At 44.7% G+C, this 27199-nt stretch overlaps 1 protein-coding gene across 3 annotated transcripts in view; it reads right to left on the bottom strand.

Moving 5' to 3' along the window:
* Positions 1–623: 623 nt before the first annotated feature.
* LOC146347963 (uncharacterized) overlaps positions 624–27199 on the bottom strand; it is a 372707-nt gene continuing 346131 nt past the window's right edge. For 2 of the 3 annotated variants that reach the window (XM_084852005.1, XM_084852018.1), the window contains one exon: positions 629–1382. In XM_084852005.1, coding sequence (XP_084708131.1) covers positions 1376–1382 — 7 coding nt within the window. In that variant the 3' untranslated portion in view covers positions 629–1375. Of the gene's footprint in view, positions 1383–27199 lie in introns of all 3 variants that reach the window. The other variant, XM_084852016.1, reaches the window with a different exon arrangement.

The following is a 27199-nucleotide window of genomic DNA, read 5'->3' as shown; positions in this document are numbered from 1 at the left end:
TAAATTAGGGTTCTCAATCAGGGTGGAGTTTTCCAGGAAGACTCCTAACCACATATTCTCTCTAGGTTTCTAAATCCTAAGACATTTGGCATGCTGTTGAAAAGAAAACACATTAAAGTAAAAATTTCAAAGTCACAGCTGAATCCCTTCTCCTCTGTGAGATCCCAGATATTGATCCAATCAAGTGAATCTCATTTCCATGATCCCATCCTGAGAGTGAATTTCCAACCTGCTTATTACTGCAGTTTGTCACATGATCCTGCTTGAACAAAAGGAGCAGTGCAAGCCAGTGAAGTTTCAAAATAAGGCTGTCAAATGAAAGTCACAGAGAATTTTCACTGATCAGGTGGCACCAGTATACCTAGGCTGCATTGGACATCTCAATAAACTATGGTCTATCATTATGGGAAACAACTCAGCCTCCCTCTGGGCTTACAGACTCCCCTCTCCCCTCCACCTCTGGCATGGTCATGAGGAGATTGGAAGCGTTCACTTCCAATTTTGATTAACCACAATTTAGCATGAGATTCAAACCGTAAACTGTGGTTAATTTTAACTGTGATTTATTGAAACAAGCCAACTTCATGAACCATGGTGTGAAGTTGGCTTGTTTCTAAGAGACCATAGTTATGATTAACCACACTTTGTTGGATTTGAATAACAGTACAAGCTGTGGTTAATCAAAAACAGAAGCAAAAGTTTCCAAACTCCTCTTATGGCTCTGCCAGAAGAGGACAGAAAAGGGAGGGGAATACATGAGTCTTGGGGGACATTAGGCTTGTTTTTGTCATAATAAACAGTTATTCATTTTGACATCCAAACACAGCCATAATCTGTGAATTGCTGTCCCATTGCATATTTTCAAACAGCAGAGAACTTTCTGTTAAACCCGTATGGTCAGTGTATTCATATGTGTTTGCACAGCGCATGCGTTTGTGCATACATGCAAATACATCTTCGTGTGCTAACGTATATTGCTTGCGTTACCTTTAAATGTTCTTTACCATAAAACTTAATGGTTTTGATGCTGTATACCTAAAAGGAAGCGTTTGTCATTTCTGCTATAAATGTTTGTGCTCAACAGTCTTAATTCACTGTGTCAGATAAGAGGAAATCATGTTAGCATATATTTATGATTTATCGCCCCTATCTAAGCAGCGGAGATGTTGAGAGAGTAGTTCTTCTTTTTAATCTAACAGGAATAGTCAGGTAAAACCCATGCTGATCTGGCTCTTTGCTTGTGTGGAATAAAAAGCATTGTGTAGGTGATTTTTGGACCTCTCATGTTCTTAGAGGCCCATTTCAGCTGACCTACCTCTGTGTAGGGTATACATAGGTTCTGTTTTCTGTCTTGTATATTTCATTTGCTTCCCAGTCAAAGCCTTGATTAGAGAAAGCAGAAAAGAACCAAGAATTAAAGATATGTCCGGGATAATTAGGGATGAACTAAGTATTCCAGGCAGTACAGGCATTCTGTGAATTAAAAAAAATAAAAGTCAGGGATATGATTTTGGATCTGAGGTACTCTCCATGTGTTTGTCAAAACTTTAGCTGGCATGCTCTCTAGGAGGGCACAAAGCATCTAAAGTGCTTTACAGTGCAATCCTATGCATGTCTACTCAGAAGTAAGCCCCCATTGAGCTCAATGGGACTTAACTGTCGTGTAAGTGTGTATATAGTATCGCAGCGTTAAAAGTTCTAATGATTTCAACTAGAATGTGAAGCATGTTCAGAAAAAAAAATGCAAGAAAAGGGCAACCAAAATGATCAAAGGTCTGGACCACTCCCCCCCCCCGAAGAAAGTAACCCCCTCCCACATTTGGGACTGTTTAGCTTAGAAAAAAGGCAAGTCAGGGGAGACATGCTAGAGGTGTACAATATTATGTACAGTGTGGAGAAAGTGGATCGGGAGGTGTCTTCCTCCCTATCTCATAATACTAGAACCCAGAGTAATCTGATGAAGCTGAATGGTGGGACGTTCAGAACAGATAGAAAGAAGCACTTCTTCACACAGCATATAGTTAAACTATGGAATTTGCTACCACAAGATGTAATGATGGGCAGGGATGGCGTCAAGGGTAGGCATGGTCAGGCACCTGCCAAGGGCCCACACCCCAGCAGGGGACAAGAGACCCAGGAGTTGCTCCGCCTCTTTGCCATTGCAACCTGCTTGTTCACCTGCCTTTTGCTCTGGCCCAGATAATGGAGGTAGTGAGAAGGAGAAGCAGTAGATGCCACTGCCTACCTGCTCCATGGCTCACTGATAGGGATGGAAGAACTAGGGATGCTTGAGCTTGCTAAGATTCTCCGAAGTCCACTTCAAAGCTCAGTTCACCTCACTCCCATTTTTGTTTGTGACCTGTTTTTCTTTTCAATTGAATGGGAAAAGTGTGTATTTCTGTGCGCATTTTTCAAAAGTGCACACTTTTCTCCCATTGGCTAAAGGGTGAAAAGACATTAAAAACCGCACATTTTAAAGGGCATCAACACTGTACAATATCACTTTATCCAATCACCTGCATGGCAGAACAACTTAAAATATTGATATTCATTCACCAATTGAAGCGTTCCCCCCGCAATTTACCTCCAATTGTTGAACTTAATAATAATTTTATCCCCACTTGTGAATTTAGTAATCATTTTTCTGAAGAATCACTAAATTCACAAGTCACAAAAACTGCCCAAGTATTGTGCCCAGGTAGGCCCCTGGATTCGTTAAAGTAAATTAATCAGACTCAGTATATAATTATGTAAGATTGTATGGATTTAACTAGGGATGGCGGAGAAATTTGTTCGGTTCACAGTTTGTGAGCTCACCTAATTTTGCACATTTGAACTAACGCGCTTATCATTCGAAATTCGCATCTCTCTGAATATTGCAATTTAAAACGTGTGTCTTGGGTAACGTGTGCACCAAAATGTGTATATTAGTGAAAATAATGTTCAAAAATGCATTATATCGGGGAAATTACTTTTAAAAAGTGTGCACACTAGGCAAAACTGCATCCAAAACATGCATGGAGGAGAAATACGCACAAAAATATGTACGCCTTTTCATGCAAACTTTAAAAAAATCTAAAAGTTTGCGATGAACTGAAGATTGGAAAATGACTGGAAAAATGAGAAATGGAGAGACACCAAAATGGACAGAATTGTCCATCCCTAAGGTTTATATCCGGAGGTGCTCCAGCCGCTGGACCAAAATCATGCGATGAAGGGCTATTTTCCTGTGGCCATTGCATAACCTTCAAAGAGCAGCAGTTGAATCGCAGGACTTTTCAGTCATCACTTCCCTCCTATTATTATTTTTAAAAACCCTAAGTTTATTGTGTGTTCGTTTTCTTTTATTGTAAGCTGCCTTGGAGGCCTGTTGTCAGGCGGAAAGGCAGGATATGCATATTTTAAATATGAAATAAGTAAATGAATAAAAAGTCATCAGATGGTGTGTCTACAAGTAGATTTTCATGACAGAGTATTTGATATAATAGAGGCTGTGGTAAGAGCAGTTCTAGCAGCCCCTAGACTCTCTACAATTCTGCTGGGCAGAAGGTAGATGATACTACTGTACTGGTGGAGCAACCTACTGGCCAGTTTCTGGTGGACCCCAAAATACCTGGTAGTTGCTGAGACAGAAGGCTAGGTTAGGTGGACTTTGGTCTGATGCTTCTGTTTCTCAGAAAGTGCATATTCAAGAACATACAACACAGATGAGTTAAAAACGTAACTGTTAAGGCCAAAATCCTATACCCACTTACCAGGGAGAAAGTCCCATTGAGCTCAGTGGGACTTAATTCTGAGAAGAAGCATATAGGATGACACTGTACGAGATCGTAGGTATGTATTCTTGCTTTCTACATTCAACACATGTTGGTAGAGACCACGGGGATTCTCGTAAAACAAAAAAGACCATGCAAGCCTGAAGTTGGCCTGCCCCTGCTCTGCAACATCGTAACAGAAAGCTTGGACAAAGGAAAGAGACAACACTGTTTGCTGACTCTTGGGATTCCAGCAGAATGCCTTGGTAGGGGGTTCCTAGATTTGCTTGAGCTGGCTCTGTGTGTCTCCTTGCTGGGATCAAAGAGACTGTGAGAACTTGTGGTCTTCGCAGTGTTTTAAACTTCTCCCCCCCCCCCCTTTCCTTTATTGCATTTGGGAGAGTGAGTGGCTTTGTGTGCTGGCTGTTTAAAACATACTTCAAAAGAAACTTGAATCAGTACATGCCTGTGCTATATACAAATTAAAATAATTGATTTTTGGCAGCCTTTTTGAGAGAGAGAGATAAATTAAAGGGATCACATTTCCAATCCATTGCTCTGGATTGCATGTTGATTTCGAAGTGCCGCTCCCTTGCAAATGCTGGAAGTTCGCCACCAGAAGGAAGGAAGCTGCTGGCTTTCATTTAATCTGACCTCCTGTCATGGCAGCTCCCCCCGCACCGCTGCGACTCTTACGGTTCAGACCTGTTGGGCCTTGGCATAGCTCCAGAGCTGCACCCTTTCTTTTCCCCACTTGCTTTGAGGACACTGCCCAGAGCCATTGAATCTCCACTACATCCTGCAGGGGGGAACGGTCTTCCTTTGTGGGACTACATTCCCTCTTATTTTTTTCTCCCCACTGGTGGAAGCAGAGCACCCAACAAAGCACAACAACTCCTGGCCTGCACCCATTTTGTGACGGATGGCACAGGGTCCCACACTATCTGTGCTGGCCTAAAAATAGCTCTCAATTAACATTGCATTTCAAGAATTGGAAAATTTCCCAGAAGTCCATTCTCTTTCTCTCTCTCTCCCCCTCCCCTCTTCTGTTTCATTACATTTTGCAGTAATAATACACAAGCCTGTAGAAAACATGACGGATAATGAAAAATGTAATTAATATAAGCAGTGTAAAGCATGTTTTTTCCCTCTGTTGTCCTTGCAGAAAATTGCTGCTTTAAACTGAGCAGGATGTGAAAATGCATAAAGCAAACACTGATATGCTCTGGTTTGTAAATATCTTATGCAAAACCGTGAAGGCAACTGCTGTTTATTTTATGACTCTCTGTCACAAATTCTTTTCAGAAAGTTTTTCTGAGTGTTTGTTTGTTTTTGCATTTACCCCCTCCCAATCTAAAAACATATCGCAGGGATACCCCCCCCACACACACCTTTTTCAATACTGTAGTTTTATTGCACAAAGTGGTTAATAATTTTTGGCCAGAATTGTGAAACTAGATCAGAGTTTCAGGAGACTTATTTTTGGGTTATGGGGCTTTTTGTTGTTGTTGCAAATAGAAGCCTCCCCAATGCATGTAAATGCCACTTGGCAAAGTGCTTTTAAAGCTGAGGGAAGTTTCAAAAGCAGCAGGGTACAGTGTGGTAGGGAGCCCTGTTGTTCAGAGATGAAAAATTTAAACACATCCCCCTGGGGTAGCACAAGTCCCTTGTGTGAGCCTAAGTATTGCAACCCTTATAGTGTTCACCGTTAAAAACAATGAGTGGATGCAGCTTTCCCTGCCCAATTTCAGGTCAGCTTCACTCCTTCATCTTTTGGGGAGCCCATGTGCACCACCATTTTGGAAGTCTTGGAAGAAATGGCTACCAGGAAGAACATAGTGGTTGTTGTTTATCACAACTAGCTCAAGTGGAAGCTGCCACTTACCAAATCACATTCATTGCTCCAAGTAGTTCACTATGGTCAGGGGTAGGCAGCAGTGTGCTCTCTAGCTGTTTTGGACTACAACTCCCATTAGCCCCAGTCAACATGGCCAATTATCAGGGATGCTGAGAGTTTTAGTATAAAACGTCTGGAGGGCACCAGGTTGCCTATTCTTGGCCTAGACTGTACACACCGATTCTCCAGAAGTTCAGGCAGGAGTCTTTTCCAGTGCCCAGGGATTGAACCTGGGACCTTTTGAATGCAAAGCAGGTGCACTATGACTGAGCCACAGCCCAGAGTGACTGGAACCATTCCATCCCTACAAGGACTAACTGTGTACCAAGACATCCTGCAACCCCGAAATGTTGCAGAGCATTCCATGTACAGTCTCATGTTGAGACGTCTGGTGCTGGCCATGCCAAAAGCTATGTGTTAGCCTGGTGTTGTGCATTGCTAGTTTCTAACATAGTCATTTTGCCTTCAGCTGTTCTGTTCCTAGTCTTGCCAGTGGAGCTGAGTGGGCCCTACCCCACATGACTGACTCTACTGAGTTTTTCCTGAACTGATCCATGCTGAAAAAGGACTCTACACACCTACGTTCATTCTTGAGATAACTCCAGTGGTTGTGATGCTCCTATTCAAAGGGTGGGTGATGGTGGACAACCTTTGCTCCAGGAGCAGAATTTTCCATTTCAGGAGGCAGGTTTCAATAACTGGGGTGGTGGTATTGGTGGAATCATTTCCCCTTCTCCTGCCATCATTGACAGAGCCTATTGGTCATTACAGGTGCTATTTGACATGTGGGGCACCCCATAAATTCATCCCTGAGCTGAGCAGGGCCCCTTGCGACATGGCTTTGAAAGTCAGGTGCTATGCAGCTCTCACATGACTCCAGTTAAATGAACAGGATGTCACATGGGAGCACTGATTTGTGTCATGTGCCTTTTCTTAGAGTGCCCTTCTCTTTTAAAGCTGTGGAATAGTAGAGTTATCTGAGTTGAAATGGTGCTTCAGGTACCCACTGTGAGATCTGATCAGGCTTTCTTGGTCAAGTTTCCAACTGGAGATCAGTCCAAATGAAGCCAAGGTGTTGTGGTAAATGCCAGCATCCTTTACACTATTTCTCTTGGGCCATGCCTACTTCTGGTGGTACAGAGAGCTCAGTCTGAAGGTCACAGCATCTCTCCACAATAACAATGCAGCGTTTCAAACCCATCTTTGATGGCTGGCCGAGAAATTGCTCGTGGTTTATGATTTTCCCCTTCTCTCTCCTTTTCTTCCCCTCTTCCTTTCCCTGCAGCTGACATACAGCATTTGTTATTGTTAATTTTTGCTTTGTTCCTGCTTCTAAAGGTTTTCCCCCCTGGCCCCAGTGGTATGTGAACTTTCTGATACCCACACGGGGCAAACCTTCTGCTTGATGCCCTCTGATCTAGTGGGCTCCCTTGTGAAGGCCAATTTCCCCAGCTGAAAAAGCCATGCCTCTCTCCTGTGGCATTCTGCACAGCCATTTGGAGTCCCAGATGTAGGAAATGAAATAATCCACGCTCATACAGTCATGAAAGTGCCCATCTGGCACACAGGAACATCACGCAGTGGAAGCACACAAGCATGAGCTCACTTTTGTTATGGCATTTCATAAACAGAGATGCAGTGAGCAGACAAGTAAGGTCTTTGGGATAATAACAATCATATTCCTCACACATGGTGTTTAAAAATGTGTGTGTGTATGTGTGTGTGAGGGAGAGGGAGAGGGAGAGAGAGAGAAGGAGAGGAGAAGGGAGGAACCAGAAAAACCCCAAATATTTTCTTTGAGGGGTCTTTGGGAGAAAAGTTTTGCATTGTTTCTTATTTATACAGTCTAGACGTAAGCTGGAAACATATCTCAGTAATTAAAAATCTCCCTCTTAAAAGAAACCAGTTCCTAAAAGCCCAACTCATCCTGTTTAATATCTAAAATAAAACCGAACAAAAACTGGGGCGTGAACCAAGGCGAAAGTGCAGCAATGCCCCTGTCCCCTAATCCTAGAGGTATGGGGGTAAACTGTGATTACTCTGTGGGGAGTAAATGGTATTGCGTGCAAGCTCAAAGATGTGTGGGGAAGGGTCATAGCTTTGGGGTAGAGCATGTGCTTTACCTACTAAACGTCCCAGGTTCAATTCCCAGAATCTTCAGATAGAACTGGGGAAGATTCCTATCTGAAATCTTGGAGAGACACTGCCCGCATGAGTAGACCAATCTTCCCCACCCTGGCACCTTCCAGTTGTGTTGGACTGCAGCTCCCAGAATTCCCAGTCAGCATGGCCAATGGCCATGCTGGCTGGGAATTCTGGGAGCTGCAGTTCAATGCATCTGGAGAGTGTCAGGCTGGGGAAGGCTGGAGTAGATAATACTGAGCTTGATGGACCAATGGTCTGAGTCAGTATAAGGCAGCTTCCTGGATTCCTATTGTCACTTCAAATCAAGGCTGGCCCGAGACATTTTACTTCCTGAAGTGAAGAACAAGATGGCGCCCCCTCCCATTCCATGCTAGATGAATCTGTCTTCAACAGTGATGATGGGACAGCATTCTTCACTGTACCTGAAGGCAGCAGGCTAACTTAGAGGGCACAGAGCAGGCTGCATGACACACAGGGTTTTTCCTCCAACACCTTGCTGCCAACCTCCCAAGATCTGCCACTGGAGGAGACTGCCTCACTCTGCCTAATGCTAGGGCCTGGCCTGGTCAAAATGGTCCAGGATTGAGGTTTGGTATTGACAAGTGCCTTGTCAAATGAAACCCTTCTCTCTGCTCAGTAAAACTGGCCTCATCAATGTGCTTACTTTTTCTTCTTCTAAATGTGTGCCAAACTGAACTAATGGCAGTTAAAGGAAGAGATAATAAAATAGAATCTCTCTCTCTCTCTCTCTCTCTCTCTCTCTCACACACACACACACACACACACATACACACCCCTCTGACATTCATCCACTGGAGTTACAATTGCAGAACAAGGAACAAGGCTGATGGGTAAATTAATCCTGTAGGGGCAGGGTGTGCATGTTGCATTAGTCCTTTGGTTAATCCAAGACTTTAATATGATTTCCTCAACGACACAAAGACTTCATCGGGGGATTCTGCTTGGTCGGAATGAGATTCTTGGTGGGTGGGAAGCCTAAAAACAATCTGAAATGGAATATGGGATGGTTCAGTACCAATAAGTAAAGTGAGACTGTATGTATTATTTTAGCTCTGTGCAGCAATTACAATGGTTTCCCTAAGAATTTTATCATATATCATTGCATGTAGCATCAAGGCTTCATAAGAACGTAGGAAGAGCCCTGCTGGATCAGACCAAGGGTCCATCTAGTCCGGCATTCTGTTTACACAGTGGCCAACCAGCTGTTGACCAGGAACCCACAAGCAGGGCATGAGCGCAACAGCACCTTCCCACCCATGTCCCCCAGTAACTGGTGTATGTAGGGTCACTGCCTCTGGTACTGGAGGTAGCACATGGCCATCATGACTAGTAGCCGTTGATAGGCTTTTCCTCCAGAAATTTGTCTAACCCCCTTTTAAAGCCATCAAAACTGGTTGCCATCACTACATCCTGTGGTAGTGAGTTCCATAGTTTAACTATACGATGTGTGAAGACGTCCTTCCTTTTATCTGTCCTGAGTCTCTCACCAGTCAGCTTCATAGGATGACCCTGGGTTCTAGTATTTTGAGAGATGGAGAATAATGTCTCCCTATCCACATTCTCCACACCATGCATAATTTTGTAGGCCGCTATCATGTCTCCCCTTACCCTCCTTTTCCTCAAGCTAACCTTCTCTCATAGGGGAAATGCTCCAGCCCCTTCAACAGGATTTGATTTAGCTTTTCCACTAGAAGCACCAAGGGAACTGTTTTAAAGGGGCGAGGTTTTCAAGATGGGGCATGGTCTGTGGAGTGAGTCATGTGTTCACCAAGGGATCATCCCTCTCCATTTTTATAGGCAGTGGATATACTGGGGAATAAGCATGCAATGCTCAGAGCTGGGTTACATGTTAATCCTGCCCTGGGGATGTTGCCAGATACAGCATCTCCACGGTGAGGTGTCCCTGCTGTAATGTCTTGGAGGATGCACTATATCAGGGTTGGGAGACTTTAGGTGGGGTGTGTGTGTCTGGGGGCCACTACTGACCCCTGCAGACCCCACTCCAGGCCACACTCCTGCCACCACCACCATGGTGTCAAATGCAGATGCAGCAAAAAACAGTGTTTTTTCCTCTACGGAGCAGTAAAAACTGACACATTTAGCTTCTTTTCAAGCTAAATTTGCCCGTTTTAGCCTTCCATAGCAGTTTGCCACCAATATTCCATGGCAAATAACTGTTTTTTGGCCACCACAAATTTCAGCAGCATGGTGGCAGTGATGGTGGGTAGCAAGGGCCACACCAGGGGGTGGTGGGGGTCAGATTTGTTTCCCGCCTCCCAGCTGAGCAGAGCAGAGCAGAGCAGAGCAAGCTGCTCCAGCTGGTCCAGGGACTACAGAAGCAGGCAAGCTCCCAGAGAGCGAGCGAACAGAGCGAGCGAACAGGGGGAGCAAACAGGAGTTGGCCAGGGGAGTTGCAGTGGTTGAAGAGACAAAGGAGACAAAGGAGACAGAGGCTAAGAGGTAAGTGGGTTGCAGGAAGCCCAGGGCGCTGCCCTTTATCCTTCTGACTGGCTGTGAGCTCACCAGGAGCTTCTGAGAGCTCCAACTGAATTGGAGGGGTGTGGCCTGAGTACTCCCAGCAGCTGACTGGGCGGGAAGCTTCAGTCTGTTTCCCGCCTCCCAGCTGAGCAGAGCAGAGCAGAGCAAGCTGCTCCAGCTGGTCCAGGGACTACAGAAGCAGGCAAGCTCCCAGAGAGCGAGCGACCAAAGCGAGCGGACAGGGGGAGCAAACAGGAGTTGGCCAGGGGAGTTCGGCAGGGGAGGTCAAGGGGGAGGCCCCTAACATTTTTTTTTATTTTTTTTTACTAACTTTTTTTCATTTATTTGTCTTGTAACACACACTTCCACACCAGTGGGACTCTGCTTTTAACCTCTACTGAGTAGAGGAGCAGGCACAGGCTAGTCTAGAACAATCACAAAGCTAGACACAAAAAGGGAAAAGAGGCTATGGAAGGACAAGACTCTCCAGTGGTGGTGACCTGCAAGGTGTGTGCAATGTTTGTTTTCTTGCCTGAGAACAACATGGCCTACACCTGCAACAAGTGCAAGTTGATCACGCTGCTGGAGGAAAAAGTAAGTGGACTGGAGCGGCGACTGTCAACCCTCCGGGGAATAAGAGAACACGAAGAGTTCTTGGACAGAATGGGGGAACTACAGCAGCAAAGGGCAGACCAGAAGCTTGAAGAGCAACAGCAAGATGAGGCAGTGGGAAATGCTGAGGTGAAGAAAAATGGAGTAGAGGATACTCCTTGGAAAACGGTGACAGTTAGGAGAAGAAGAACTAGACGCCACTCTGCACCAGTGGAAGCGGTGGAGCTGTGGAACCGATTCCAGGTACTTGCAGATGAGACTGGAGGACAGCCTACAGAGGAAGAATCACAGGGGAACCTGCATGAGAGTGAGCAAGAGGCTAAAGGTCAGTCAAACAGAGGCGATGAAACCCAGGCCTACAAGAAGAAGAAGAGAAGAGTGGTAGTAGTGGGAGACTCCTTGCTGCGTGGGATCGAGACCCAAGTATGTCGCGAAGACCCGTGGACTCGCCAGGTATGTTGTCTCCCGGGAGGACAGATTAGAGACGTGACTGAAAGGTTGCCTGCACTCATAAAGCCCACTGACAGGTATCCCTTTCTTCTCATCCATGTGGGAACAAATGATACCGCCAAGCGGAGCTACGAAGAGATCACGTCAGACTTTGAAGCTTTGGGAAGGAAACTCAAGAACTTTGGGGCCCAGATAGTTTTCTCATCCATCCTTCCAGTAGTTAGAAGAGGGATAGAAAGGGAACGAAAAATACTCCGGGTGAATGACTGGCTACGAAGGTGGTGCCGACGAGAGAGATTTGGATTCTGGGACCACGGGCTATACTTCCTGGAAGATGGGCTGTTGGCTAGGGATGGGTTGCACCTCACAAAGGCTGGGAAGAATGTGTTTGGCCACAGCATGAAGAACTTCATCAGGAGGGCTTTAAAATGAATCCTACGGGGAAGGGAGATGTAATGTTGGGGGTAACAATGGACGTAGGCGCATGCACTGCAATGGAGAGAACAGCGCTGATAGCGCCCAATAATAGTCTTCAGACACATGTAGGAAGAAAGCCAGACTATGAAGCACATGGTCTTCGATGTCTATATACTAATGCCCAGAGTATGGGAAACAAACAGAACGAACTTGAACTCTTAATACAGGAGGGAAATTATGACTTGATAGGTATAACTGAGACTTGGTGGGATGACTCTCATGACTGGAATACAGCAGTTGAAGGATATAACTTGTTCAAAAAGAACAGGAGGAACAGAAAGGGAGGCGGGGTTGCACTGTATGTGAAAAATACATATCTCTGCACAGAAATACAGGAGGAGGAGCTTGGTAGCCCCATCGAGAGCATCTGGGTTGAAATAAATGGAGCAAAGAATAAAAGGAACCTGGTGGTTGGAGTCTACTACCGGCCACCCAATCAAGGAGAAGACAAGGATGAAACTTTTGAAAATCAAATAGCCAATGTTTTAAGGAAGCATGATGTAGTAGTAATGGGGGACTTCAATTTCCCCGATATTTGTTGGGAGACAAATTCTGCAAAACATGGCCCCTCCAGGAAATTCCTGACTTGTGTGGCGGATAACTTCCTCCTACAGAAAGTAGAGGAAGGAACTAGAGGATCGGCTATCCTTGACTTGATCCTAACCAACAGAGATGACTTAGTGGATAAAGTAGCAGTTACAGGAACTCTGGGGGAAAGCGACCATGTTGTACTTGAGTTCTTGGTTCTAAGGGAAGCAAAAGCCGAGTGTACTCAAACGCGTACCCTGGATTTTAGGAAAGCTGATTTTAATAAACTCAGAACAATGATCAGTAAGGTCCCATGGCAAGCAATGCTAGCGAGAAAAGGAGTCCAAGATGGGTGGGAACTTTTAAAAAAGGAAATTCTCAAGGCACAATCACAAACAATTCCAACAAGAAGAAAAGGTGGAAGACAACAGAAGAAGCCAATGTGGCTTCACAAAAAGCTTAGGGATGACCTGAAAACAAAAAAGGACACATATAGGAAGTGGAAAGAAGGCCAAGTAACAAAGGAAGAGTACAGGCAGGTAGCACAGAATTGCAGGGATGGCATCAGGAAGGCTAAAGCGGAGAACGAGGTGAGGTTAGCGAGGGATGCTAAAAACAACAAAAAGGCTTTCTTCAGCTACGTGCATAGTAAAAGGCAGAGGAAAGAAATGGTTGTTCAGCTATTAAATAAGGATGGCAAAATGATAACAGAGGACAAAGAAAAGGCAGAGGTGCTCAATTCCTACTTTGGCTCAGTCTTCTCCCAAAAGAGGGTCTATGACCCCCCTGGCAAAGGCGAAGTACAGGCTGAAGGGGCAGGATTGCAGCTTGAGATCGACAGGCATACGGTCAAGGAACACCTCATTACTTTGAATGAGTTCAAATCTCCAGGGCCAGATGAACTGCATCCTAGAGTCATAAAGGAACTGGCAGAAGAGCTCTCAGAACCGCTGTCTATTCTCTTTGAGAAATCATGGAGGACCGGGGAAGTGCCAGATGACTGGAGGAGGGCTAACGTTGTCCCTATCTTCAAAAAGGGTAAAAAGGAGGAACCTGGGAACTACAGACCAGTCAGTCTGACATCAATCCCTGGGAAAATTCTGGAGCAGATCATAAAGCAATCCATCTGGAAGCACCTTGACAACAATGCAGTGATTACTCGAAGCCAACATGGATTTGTCAAAAACAAGTCCTGCCAGACAAATCTGATCTCATTTTTTGATCAAGTCACCTCCCTTGTAGACCGTGGGAATGCTGTAGACATCATATACCTCGACTTCAGCAAAGCTTTCGACAAAGTGCCCCATGATATCCTGATGAGCAAACTAGCTCGAAGTGGGCTAGATGAAACAACGATCATGTGGATCCACAGTTGGCTACAGAATCGGACCCAAAGAGTGCTTATCAATGGGACCTTCTCAAGCTGGGGAGAGGTAACGAGTGGGGTACCGCAGGGCTCAGTCCTGGGCCCAGTGCTCTTCAACATTTTTATTAATGACTTGGAGGAGGAGGTGCAGGGAATGCTGATCAAATTTGCAGATGACACAAAATTGGGAGGGATAGCTAATACTTTGGAAGACAGAAACAAAATTCAAAGTGATCTGGATAGACTGGAGTGCTGGGCAGAAAACAACAGAATGGCATTTAATAGGGACAAATGCCAAGTTCTGCACCTAGGAAAAAGAAACCAAATGCACAGTTACAAGATGGGGGATACGTGGCTCAACCACACTACGAGCGAGAAGGATCTTGGAATTGTCGTCGATCACAAGCTGAATATGAGCCAACAATGTGATGTGGCTGCAAAAAAGGCAAATGCTATTTTGGGCTGCATTCATAGAAGCATCGCTTCCAAATCCCGGGAAGTACTAGTTCCCCTCTACTCAGCACTGGTTAGGCCTCATCTGGAGTACTGTGTCCAGTTCTGGGCACCACACTTTAAGAAGGATGCAGACAAGCTGGAGAGGGTTCAAAGGAGGGCAACAAAGATGATCAGGGGACTGGAAACAAAGCCCTATGAAGAGAGACTGAAAGAACTGGGCATGTTTAGCCTTGAGAAGAGAAGACTGAGGGGAGATATGATAGCGCTCTTCAAGTACTTGAAAGGTTGTCACAGAGAAGAAGGCCAGGATCTCTTCTCGATCATCCCAGAGTGCAGGACACGGAATAATGGGCTCAAGTTACAGGAAGCCAGATTCCGACTGAACATCAGGAAAAACTTCCTGAGTGTCAGAGCAATACGGCAATGGAACCAATTACCTGGGGAGGTGGTGGGCTCTCCCACACTGGAGGCCTTCAAGACGAGGCTGGACAGCCATTTGTCAGGGATGCTCTGACTTGGATTCCTGCATTGAGCAGGGGGTTGGACTCGATGGCCTTGTAGGCCCCTTCCAACCCTACTATTCTATGATTTGACCCGCGGGCCATCTGGTGCCCTCCCCTGCACTATAACATAATGCATCCGCATCACTATGGGATGATGCACCATCATCACATTGCAAGCTTCCCTGGGCTTGGCCCAGGCAACAGTGGCTTGGCCCCAAAGGTTTGCTTCCACTAGCAGAAAGCCTCTTCTGCTCGAGAAAGATCTGCTCCTGACCTAGCAGAAGGCTGCTGCATTAGAAACGTGATCCCAAATCTAGACAAGTTCTTCCATTTGCTCAGGCTCTTGCACAAGGCCTTGCACAAGCTCTTTCTCATACTGTAATATAGGAAGCTGCCTTATGTTGAATCAGACTAATTGGTCCATTAGTTCAGTATGGTCTACACCAGGGGTGGGGAAATTGGTTGGACTACACCTCTCATCATCCTTGACAACTGGTCATGCTAGCAGGGGCTAATGGGAGTTGGAATCCAACAGCATCTGGAGGGCCACACGTTTCCGTACCCCTGGCCTACACTGACTGGCCAAGGCTCTCCAGGTCTTCAGACAGGAGTCTTTCCCAGCCCTACCTGGAGGCCTTCTGCATGCAAAACTTGCTCTACCACTGTGCAATTGCAGCCCTTCCCCTGTGTAAGAACCCCTTTGACATTGTGGAACTGATGGTAAAAGGCCTTCTGCTAGTGCTTGCACAAAGTTCATGGAACTGTAGTGGAACATCTTCTTCAGCTTATGGGTCCTTAAATCGAAGGCAATGATATGGAGGGTGCAGAGATGAAAGAGCTTCTCAAAGTGATGACTCTGTATCACCTGTATCACTTGTTATCTGTATCTAGATAAGTGCTCCTAGATGCTATGGAAGGGGAACAACTCAGGACGAGATGGACATTTTCAGTCTCAGAGCATACAACACGGATTTAATACGATATGAGAAATAATGAAGAAAATCTACTTTTCAGTTCAGAGGAGCAACATTTATCATTATTCCTGGCTAAACAGAATCTAGATAAATATCTTTGAAACATCCAGGTCCACGCTGTGAAGAAAATCAGATGTTTGTGAATATAGTTAGATCATTTCAAAGTACTACTTTTCACTGGAAGAATTGTTCCCGTGTAGAATTGTTCCACTTTCCCTAAAGTGTTATAGTTAGTTCCAATCAGAGTATAAGAGAAGTGTCTGTGTAGGCACAACCTTTGAGGGAATTCATAATGCCACCAGTTCCTTATGCTTACTGTAGGTTGACAGGCACTCTGGAATAAATATGAATGACTTCTTTTAGAATGTGGGAGACCTGCCGGGTTTTAAAGGGGTTAGAATAGTCAGGCCAGCTAAACTGAGCCTGGTCTAGGAGCCCCACTAGGTTCTGATCTGCAAGTCATACTCCCATCTCTGCTGGCACTCAGGAAAGATTCACACATTACTTTAAAAAAAGGGGGGGGGGCAAAGGCATGACAAGATTTTTTTACCTTGTCAATTTTGCATGGCGAATGCTCATGAATGCATTTGGTGACAGCTGGTATTTACCATGTCAGGTGAAAGGCTCAAAAATGAAAGGGCTGCCTGACAGGGTAAACACTAGCTGTCACCAGGTGAGGGCGCATTTAGAAGAAGTGTTCACTGCATGATGTCAACAACATAAAGACATCTGAGGGGGTAATGTGTGAAAGCGGCCTTTGCACAGGTCAGCAAGAGGGACTTTTACCAATGCCACACACCACAGCAATTCAGTTTCAGATGCTGGGCAAGTTATCAAGATTTCAAGTTTGCCTAACATTGGGAATAGGGCAACTGCTCCTCTGGCAAAGGGACAGCTACTATTTTCTGAGCTCTTTAGAGAAGTGGTGGTAGGGGAATGAGCCTGGCACAAGGAGTGAGATAAAGAGTGGCACCCTTGAGAGAATGACAGTGCAGCAGGGGATCTTAATTGGCTCCAGTGTTGTGGTGATGGTCAAGTATTGATTGCATGCTTAGCATGATAATTGTGGTAGCCCTGATATGCTCTCCTAATGTTATGGGCTGGGGGCACTATTGCTGGTGAATGGTACAGTCCTACCCAAGGTGGCTTGCTTTAAGGAGGTGCTGAGTTTTGCAGAGCTGGAGAAGCGGAGTACACAGCAGTTGTTGTTGTTGTTGTTGTTGTTGCTCCTGCTGCTGGTGTGGTATGTTGTTATTATTGTTATAAAAAGTATTTCTATACTGCTTTTTAGGCAAAGAGTCTCAAAGCTGTGTAAATACAAAAGTTCAAACACTTCAACCCACAGGACTTCAACACCTAAAAGCAGAGCAACGCAGTTAGGAACAAATCAGTAATCAACTCATAAACAATCACAGAAATGCAAAGCCAAATAAAAACATTTTCACTGCACACTCAAAGGTAAACAGTGAGAGAGCCAATCGAAGTCCCCTGGGAAGGGATGTCACCACAGAAGAGGCCCTGTCTTATGTTCCCATTAACCTAGTCTCATTTGATGGTGGGACATACAGCAGAGCCTCAGATAGATGATAATTGTAAGGTATGGGCAGGTAAGGTATGGGCAGGTTGGTATGGAAGCAGGTGGTGTTTCAGAGATTGTGGCCCCAAGCCATTTAGGGCTTTCTAGATAAGAATCAGCACCTTGAATTGAGCTCAGAAACAAATCGGCAGCCAGTGCAACTGTTGTAAGACTGGTATAATATGGTCCAAATAACACACACAACACAATAATCTGGCCTCTGCATTTCCCCAGCCCGCAGTAGCTACAGTTTCTGAACAACCTTCAAGGGCAGCCCCGATGTCAGGGTGGAAACTGAGCTGATAGAACCCCAGAGCAGTTCTGATTCTGAGGAGGAACAGCAATCCGTGGGAGAGGAGCGCGTTCATCTCTCACAGGCACAGCAGCTGGCAGAGATTCCTCCTGCCAGCATTCCTGAGATAGATAGTGACCCTGGCAGCGAGAGAGTGCGGGAGGGGGGCTTGCTGGATGCTCGATGCCAGGAGCAACGACAGCTGGAGGGCGCGGAAAGGAGGCGTAGCGCTCATTTGGCGCGCAAGCAACAGTCGCGTCCCAAGGACCCAAGGGAAAGAGGGAGGATCTCTCCCTAGCCCATAAGTTCAGGGTCTTCCCGTGATTCTCCTTCAAACGGGGACCAACTGCCTAACCTGGAGCATAGGCTACGCTGCTGTTCCTTGCTTAGTCGCTGTTGATTAGCATCTGAAAGAGTCATTAAGTTGTGAAAGGATTAAAGCCTTGAAAAGAATCCTTTTGTCTGTGTTTTGAGTTAGCTATTGGAGTAGACTGAAAGAGGCCGCCAGGGCGCTCCTGACACCCATGTAGAACATATTGCAGTAGTACAATCAGGAGACAACTAAGGCATTTGCCACTATAGCCAGATCCTTCTTTTCCAGAAAAGGGTGCAGTTGGCACTTCAGCCAAAGCTGGGCATTCAGTGAATAACATTTTAAAAAGTAAATGGGGAGGGCAGAATCCAAAGGTTCATAAATTGGTACAGCTAGAAGGAGAGATGGTAGCCTTGCTGTTGTTGACTATATTAATTAATTAATTAATTGGAGCACTCTGCCTGTAAAGAAATTGTTACACACACACACACACACACACACACACTTTAAACAAGCATTTAGAAAATGCACAAGATAAGGTGGGCATAGAGGAAGCTGTGTCACTCATCACCAGTTGTCACAAAGCTACCACATTCTCTCTCTTCAGGGTAGCTTGGTCATCTGAATCATCCTGCCAAGTGCCAGGGAAGGTAATTTTACTACACATGACGTACAGACGTGTAATAGAATATGTGGTAAAAATGGTCATCTGTAACCACCTAAAGAGGCACAATGATATCTAGTTTGCTGGTGAAGAATAGTGGTGTATGGTGGAATTCTATACATGTCTCCTCAAATGGGTTCAGTGGAATTCACTCCCAGTGAAGTGTACACAGGACCGCAGCCTAGGATATTGAGTTGTGACCCACAATGTCTCCAGTTCAAATCTTTCCCCTGCCATAAATTCACTAGGCTTTAGACCAGCCTTCCCAAACTTGGCGCCAACCTGGCTGAGAGTTATAGGATGCAGTCCAGCACAACTGGAGGACACCTGGTTGGAGAAGCCTTCCTTAGACTAGCCCCCAACTCTCAGCCTCAGCCCCTCACCTGCAAAATGAGTATAATAATACCAGCCAATCTTACAGGGTTGTTGTAAGGATGACTGAGAGAAAGTACATAAAATGCTTTGGACACCCCAAGTGGCTATGATCCCTGGACAACTGCATAGCACATAGCATATGTTGTTGCAATAATGTGGGACTGGATGGGGTAGGGGTGAATGGGACTGCATTTTTCCACTGACAAAATATTGTTGTTTGAGTGGTGGGGAAAGAAGATTTAGCTGCAACAGAAGCACTAACTTGGAGAGGCATGCCTGGAAATGGTGCAACAACTGGACAGCCCTTACTCCTACGGTTGATCAGGCCCTGTGTTTAATGTGCCAAATGATTCACCATTTGGCACCATGACAGGAAGGTTTGTATCAGGGAATAACTTATTATAATAAGTAACTTTACAAGCAGGACTAAGCCATCCCAGCTGACTATAAGGGAAGTTGCAGAGTTTCCAAATTAATCTTAGCTCTAACCCTGAAAAGCCACAAAGCTAATTGGAGAATTGAAAGCTTTCAAAACATGTTAGGAAGCTTGATGGGTACACGTGGAAATAAACACAAACATTTAGATAAAGCCACCATTTTAATTGTATTAATTCTGCCAATTAATGATAATGGAAGAGCCGTCCAATTAGCTAAATAGCTAATAGTTTTTATCAAGCAGAGGCTGGCAATTTAAAGCAAACAAATTCTTTCTAATTTTATCCCCTTGCTCACCAAGATATTTAAAGGATAATGGGGGAATCCAATAAAGGATATTGCTCAAAGAGAGCTACATTTAAATTGCCTAATGGCTTTAAGAGTTTTACCTCAATTAACAAATACTAAACCTGAGCACTTAGTGAATTCCTGTAAAAGAGACATCGTTTGGCCAATTGAAGAGAGTTTAAAGAAAATTATAAATTAACGTACTCTCCGCAAAAGCAGTGGCTATATTATGACTAATGCTTTCCCCCCACTCATTTACCTCCTCCCACTACTAAAAAGTAAGAGGAAAAATAACAGACCAGAAGAAAGGAAGCACTTTCTTTCCTGCAAAAGGAATAATAATAATAATAATAAAAAAACCTGTGATGCCTCGTTTTAAGAGTGGATTTGGAGATTGACCCATCTGAGATACTTTGGGCCAAATCCTACAAGCTCCCTAAATCTGAAAGATGTTAAGGCTGTTGAAGGGCAACAAAATCCTTTTACGGGCGTGGGGGAGGAAATTCAGTAGGCAGAACAAAGCCCTCGCAATGAAGTGGAGGATAAAATAAATATCATTAAAGCAATGTCATTGACTGCTAGTAATGATGCAATCTGGAACACATCCAGATTGATCCAGATGGATTATCGAAGCTATTGTCTTCCTATGTCTTAGGGGCTAACTATACACTCCATGCAAATGCATGTATTAGAGCTCCACCAATGTTTTTCTTTTTTTAGTGAAGCAGCTTCAGGAAGGGGTCGCTGAACGTAGATGGAGCACTATCTTTTACCAAATATAATTTCCCTGTTCCAAACACCCTCAAAGTGCTTCCGCACATTCTAAACACACACACTGGGTTTCAGCCCCATGCTGGCGGGTTACTAAAATGGGTATGGTGGATGTAACCCAGGTCTGCATAACTCGTGACTCATGAAGCCCAAAGCAAGCCCACCAGCCTAGGGATGTAGCGATTGTGTGAAACCTGTTCCGTCTGTGCTTCCTGGATTGTCAGGTTCTTCAGTCTGCCCATTGACGGAATCAGATTTTTTTTAGTTCCCTGAATTTGTGCAAAAGCGCACATGCAAAAAATGCAAATTTTCCCCCAAATGCACAAAATCCCCCCAAATGTGCAGTTCACACTTTAGCCTATGGGGAAATACGCATTTTTGGCCAGTTTTTTGCATATTTTTCAATTAGGAAATTTGTGCAAAATCAGTAAAGTTAGAAAAACTGTCCTCAAGCCCCCGAAACCTGCCCAACAGGGGCAAAGCCAGCCCGCTGTGGAATCCACCAGTTGGATTCATCAAAATCTGAACTCATTTGGTTCCGTAGTGGATTCCTCCGACATCCCTACACCAGGGAGATTGCAACACTGTTGATTCTCCTGGACCTATCAGCAGCTTTTGATACCATCGACTATGGTATCCTTCTGGATAGGTTGTCTGGATTGGGAATTGGAGGCACTGCACTGCAGTGGTTCCGCTCCTACTTGGATGGCCAATTCCAGAAGGTGGTGCTGGGGGATTATTGCTCTGTGCCTTGGCAATTATGTCATGGGGTCACACAGGGCTCTATTTTATCCCCTATGCTGTTCAACATCTACATGAAACCACTGGGGGAGGTTATCCGGAGGTGTGGGCTGAGGTGCCATTAATATGCGGATGACACCCAGCTCTACCTCTCTTTTTCATCAAACCCAGGTGAGGTAGTGGCTGTTCTGAATCAGTGCATGGGCACAGTAAGGGACTAGATGAGGGCCAATAAACGGAAACTCAATCCAGACAAGATGGAGGTATTGTTAGTGGGTGGTTCATCTGCCTGGCTAGGTGATGTTCAACCTGTTCTGGAGGGGATTGCACTCCCCCTAAAGGATCAGGTTCATAGTTTGGGGGTGCTCTTGGACCCAGAACTGTCACTTGAGGCACAGGTGAACTCAGTGGCATGGAGCACCTTTTATCAGCTTTTTTTTTACCTATAGGCTTCTTTTTACCTATAGGATCCTCATATTTAATAGCAGCTATATGGCAGGCAGGTACACCACAGCCTTCTTCATGCTGGGATTAGCTGCATCTATTGAATTTGGCCAACACAGATGGATGAGAATTTCACTTTTGGTAAGAATTTTCCAAAATGTGCACATTTCTTCATATTGGAGATGGAAAGAACTTGAGATTTAAAACATTAGAATGAGGGAGAAAGAGAAATTGACAGATTCATCCATCCATGCTTAGAAGTAGATGTCCCCTTTCATTTGCTGGGTGGGAAGTGACAGTGTCAAACAAAGCGGGAGAACATCCAAAATAACCAAAGGGAATGAAGAGACAAAATCTCATGATGTTGAAAACATATATGTAGCAGGATTCATCTTGGAGACAAACCTTTCAGAGATCTCTCCAGGCATCTTTTAGAATAATTGACCCCTGAAGAAGGCCCTCTTATCTGATATAGGTCTGAAAACACATTGGGCTATTTCAAAGAATAAAACTACATACATTTTTTCAACATCCTGAGTCTTTGTCTCTTCATTCCCTGGCCAGGAAGAGAGAAATGCTTTCAAGTTCAACCTGGCACAGGCAAGGTGAGGAATTCATGCTGCCCACAGTCTCATCTTCCCTTCCCTAGACAGCATTTCAGAATCTTCCACTCAGCATTTTAACAACCAACCTGGAACAAACCAATGTGTATTTGGATAGCCAAATGGAATCAAGCATCACTGCTTTAAAAGGGTTTACACATTTCCATAGCTCAAGGAATCCAAAGGTCTACTTTGATGTGATATCCTTTATTAACATCTTCTGCCCATTAATCATGGTGTCCTGCTAAACCTCGATTGATGGTGATGATGATGATAATAATATATTTTGCAAGAGGAGATTTCTCAGGATGTTTACAAATAAGCTTTGCTAAATAAAGGACCGTTAGTATGTGAACCATCTGCCTGCCATATAGCTGATAAATTTAAAATTTCATCCTAGTTACCAACTGAGCCAACATTTGCCTCCTGCCCCCATTCATTCTCCATTCATGCCCTTTGTTTAGCAGCCATTAACAATGATGTATCTAAGATTAACTTCTAATGTAGTCATTTAAATGGAGCCCTTGTTTTAAGCTTCACTTTAGTTGCTTTCAATTGCTCTGCTGGCACAAAGCGCCTCTATATCTGGCAAATCTGGTCCTTGGGGGATGTTCTTGGCATATGGGCATCTTTCGATGGTGTAGAATCATTATTTTTATTTCCCTTGGGAATCCCAATGGAATCCCAAATACTCTACAGGCAGATAGTATTCCTTGCAGCCTAGGGATATGAGATATGGCTGATCAAAACAAAGCTGTACCTTGAACTCACCTCATGTGCCAAATATTTATAGATAGATTCCAGATAGATTCAAACAGATTTAGATTAAAAATATCGCAGTGTGCATTAGTAATAGCAAAATCTGGGTTTTTCCAAAGCAATGCAACTGATGAATTACTAAAAATCTTTACTTGATTCATAGTACTCCCACATGTTTTTTTCTTAAATATATGTTTTTGATATTTATAATTTTGGTTTGATTTTAAGAATCATAGATTTCAGTTCAGATTTAGAGCCCTATGGGGCTCCCATTGCTGACTGTGGCAGATAGAGATGGTATGTCTCCCTCCCTAGGGAACTCCGCCATGCCCCCTCTTTAATGAGCTTCCATCGTGCATTAAAAACATGGTTGTTCAGGCAGGCATTTGGGGTGGGTTAGGGTATTTTAGAAAATGTTTTTATTGTATAATTTTATTGTTTTAAACTGTTTTATTATACGTTGTACATCGCCCAGAGTGGCTGGGTGACCAGCCAGATGGGCGATTAATAAATTTAATAATAATAATAATAGTAATAATAAGTAGCCAGTAATGGGAAAGATCTTCTAATGAATCCAAGGAAGCATTAGGGACAGGCAAACGAGTGAGGTCCTAGAGTACCAGGATTCCCTGAACATCTCTCGCTGCTCATCTCATGTCTGATTCCCATTTGCAATTGCTGCTTGCTGTTCGTGAATGGGAAACCTGTGCAAATCAAGCAGCAATCAAACAGGAGATTTCCACAAATCTTCCCCAATTTGCGCAAATTTCCTAATTTGCACCAATTTCATCCATAAACTACTGTGGGGCTGATTCAGTTAGGAATTAGGAAATTTGTCAAAATTGAACTGAGGATCAGGAATGAGATGAACGTGAGCACGTGTTCAGCAAATCGTGAATAGTTTCAGTGGATACGTGCTCACATTCAGAGCTTCAAACAAGGCATAAGCGCATAGTGTGGTGTAGTGGCAAGAGTGTTGGACTAGGAGCTGGGAGATCCAGGTTCTAGTCCCCACTCGGCCGTGGAAGCTCACTGGGTGACTTTGGGCCAGTCACAGACTCTCAGCCCAACCCACCTCACAGGGTTGTTGTTGTGAGGATAAAATGGAGAGGAGGAGGATAATGTAAGCCGCCTTGGGTTCCTTGCAAGAGGAAAAAAGGTGGGGTATAAATGCAATAAATAATAAAAAATAATAATGTTTTGCGAGCAAAAAGGAAATTCTCATACAATCCTAGGAAGCATCACTGGATCACAGACAATGTCTTCAAGACAAATTTGAATCTCTCTCTCTCTTTCTCTCTCTCTGTCTCAATCAGGCTTCAGAAGTGGAAGTACAGTTTACAGCAGGGTTGGGGAACCTGTGACCCAATAGATGTCACTGGACTACATCTCCCATCATGCCCGACCACTGGCTGTAGCTGATGGGAGCTGGAGTCCACTAATGTCTTGCGGGCCACAGCTCCCCCTAGTTTACAGATTACAGTTTACAGATTAGCCACTGCGAAATATAAACAGTAAAGGGTAGCAAAAAGGGCAAGGAAACATGCAGTGTAGGAAGACTTCCATGTAAAGAGTGGAATAATAGGAATCTTTAGCTAAAAAGAATAGGAACCATTGGTTTGTAAAGAGATAACTGAGGCTGCAATCTTATACACCAGAGGTAGGCAATGTCTGGGTGTTGGGGCCAACTTGCCCCCCCGAACCCACCAGGGTCCACCCCCCCACCACTCTGTAGTCAAAATTGCCACCATTGCCAAAATTGCAGTAGTGGCTAAAATACAGCCATTTTTCAAGGAAACCAGGCGCACGGAGAGCACACACCTCGATTCCTTGTGAAATTGTTATGGGTTTTGCTGCTGTCACCACTTCAGATTCGGTGAGGGCAGGGCTCCTGCAGAAACAGCTAGGGTAGGGGGGCACTGCATGTTGCCCACCCATTATACATATTTGTCTTGAAATAAGTCCTGTTGAACTCAATGGGACTTACTTCTGATTAGACATGTATAGGCTTGCGCTGTAAGTGGCAAATTAGATGTGATGGCAGCAGACATATTTGTTTAAATGTATGCCTACCCCAATAAAATAGTGCGAGTGTGTGGATCTGGTCCTGACTGACTGATTTAGGGTGCAATCCTACTGGGATAGGTGGCCGCCTCCAAACTCAGAGGTGACTGCTATCCAATGCAGGGCAGGAGAAACATGCCCCATTTTTGCCGCTCTGCGCTCCTCTTCCGAGCGCAGAGCATGGGGCCGTACTGAGCTGCCTGCGAGGCAGCGTGGGAGGGGGGAAGGCCAGGGAACCTTGGGGGCTCCGAGGTCGGTTCCTGGAAATCGACGTATCCTATAGCCATCTAGTTGCTGACTAGTGCAGCTGGCTGGGGAATGCTGGGAGTTGTAGGACTTTCTTCTGTCTAAACCTGCATAGGATTGCACCCTAAATGTATCTATAGGCTTCCTTTCAGGGCCATGCCTCACAAAGCTGGGTACACTAAAGAGAGACGCACTGCTACCTTACCCACATGAAATCAGTACACATTACTATGAGTCAGCACTTTAGCATGATAAACCTAAAGGAAAGCCAGCTGAACAAAAACATTCTCCATGAAAGGAATCTGGGAAGAGATACATTTTTAAGACCCATTTAAAGCCTTGAACTGTAGGGGCCAAGTGTAATTCATTCAGAAGGAAGTTCAACATCAGTGGGGCCACCACGAAAAAGGCACTGTCTCTCACGTACACCAAACCTAATTGATCTTACCAGTGGGCATATGGGCAGCATCTCCAAAGCTAATCTTAAAGTACGGTTCATATGGTAAAGGCCATCCTTTAGATAACCTAGTCCCAAATATATGGGTAAAGGCCATCCTTTAGATATTTGTTGTTGTTGTTGTTGTTCAGTCGTTCAGTCGTGTCCGACTCTTCGTGACCCCATGGACCATAGCATGCCAGGCCTTCCTGTCCTGCGCTCTCTCCCGGAGCGTGCTCAAGTTCATATTCATTGCATCGGTGATGCTATCTAGCCATCTCATCCTCTGTCATCCCCTTCTCCTTTTGCCTTCAGTCTTTCCCAGCATCAGGGTCTTTTCCAGACTCTGGTCTTTTCTAACTCTTCGCATTAGGTGGCCAAAATATTTGAGCTTCAGCTTCAGTATCTGTCCTTCCAATGAGCACTCAGGGTTGATTTCCTTTAGTATGGACTGATTTGACCTCCTTGCAGTCCAGGGGACTCGTAAGAGTCTTCTCCAGCACCACAGTTCGAAAGCATCAATTCTTCGGCGCTCAGCCTTCCTTATAGTCCAGCTCTCACAGCCATACATTACTACTGGGAAAACCATAGCTTTGATTAGACGGACCTTTGTCGGCAAGGTGATGTCTCTGCTTCTTACTATGCTGTCTAGGTTGGCCATAGCTTTCCTCCCAAGGAGCAAGCGTCTTTTAATTTCATGGCTACAGTCACCGTCTGCGGTGATCTTGGAGCCCAAGAAAGTAAAATCTGTCACTGCTTCCATTTCTTCCCCTTCTATATGCCAGGAAGTGATGGGGCCAGATGCCATGATCTTCATTTTTTTAATGTTGAGTTTCAAACCAGCTTTTGCACTCTCCTCTTTCACCCTCAACAAGAGGCTCTTGAGATCCTCTTCGCTTTCTGCCATTAGGGTGGTATCGTCTGCATATCGGAGGTTGTTGATAATTCTCCCAGCAATCTTAATTCCGACCTGTGATTCATCCAACCCGGCATTTCTCATGATGTACTCTGCATATAAGTTAAATAAGCAGGGTGACAATATGCAGCCTTGTCGTACTCCTTTCCCAATTTTGAACCAATCGGTTGTTCCATGTCTGGTTCTTACTGTTGCTTCTTGACCCTCGTACAGGTTTCTCAGGAGACAGGTAAGGTGGTCTGGTACTCCCATCACTTTAAGAATTTGCCACAGTTTGTTGTGATCCACACAATCAAAGGCTTTAGCGTAGTCAATGAAGCAGAAATAGACATTTTTCTGGAATTCTCTTGCTTTCTCCATGATGCAGCGAATGTTGGCGATTTGATCTCTAGTTCCTCTGCCTCTTCGAAACCCAGCTTGTACTTCCGGTAGTTCTCGGTTCACATACTGCAGAAGCCTATCTTGTAGGATTTTGAGCATAACCTTGCTGGCATGTGAAATGAGCGCAATTGTGCGGTAGTTTGAACACTCTTTGGCGTTGCCCTTCTTTGGAATTGGAATGTAAACTGACCTTTTCCAGTCTTGCGGCCATTGTTGAGTGTTCCAAATTTGTTG

Source organism: Heloderma suspectum, chromosome 4 (assembly GCF_057233095.1).
Source record: "Heloderma suspectum isolate Gila_16-S chromosome 4, 16-S_ref, whole genome shotgun sequence".
NCBI lineage: Eukaryota > Metazoa > Chordata > Lepidosauria > Squamata > Helodermatidae > Heloderma > Heloderma suspectum.
Note: the sequence above shows the minus strand (reverse complement) of the source record. Positions and strands in the feature narration are given on the sequence as shown.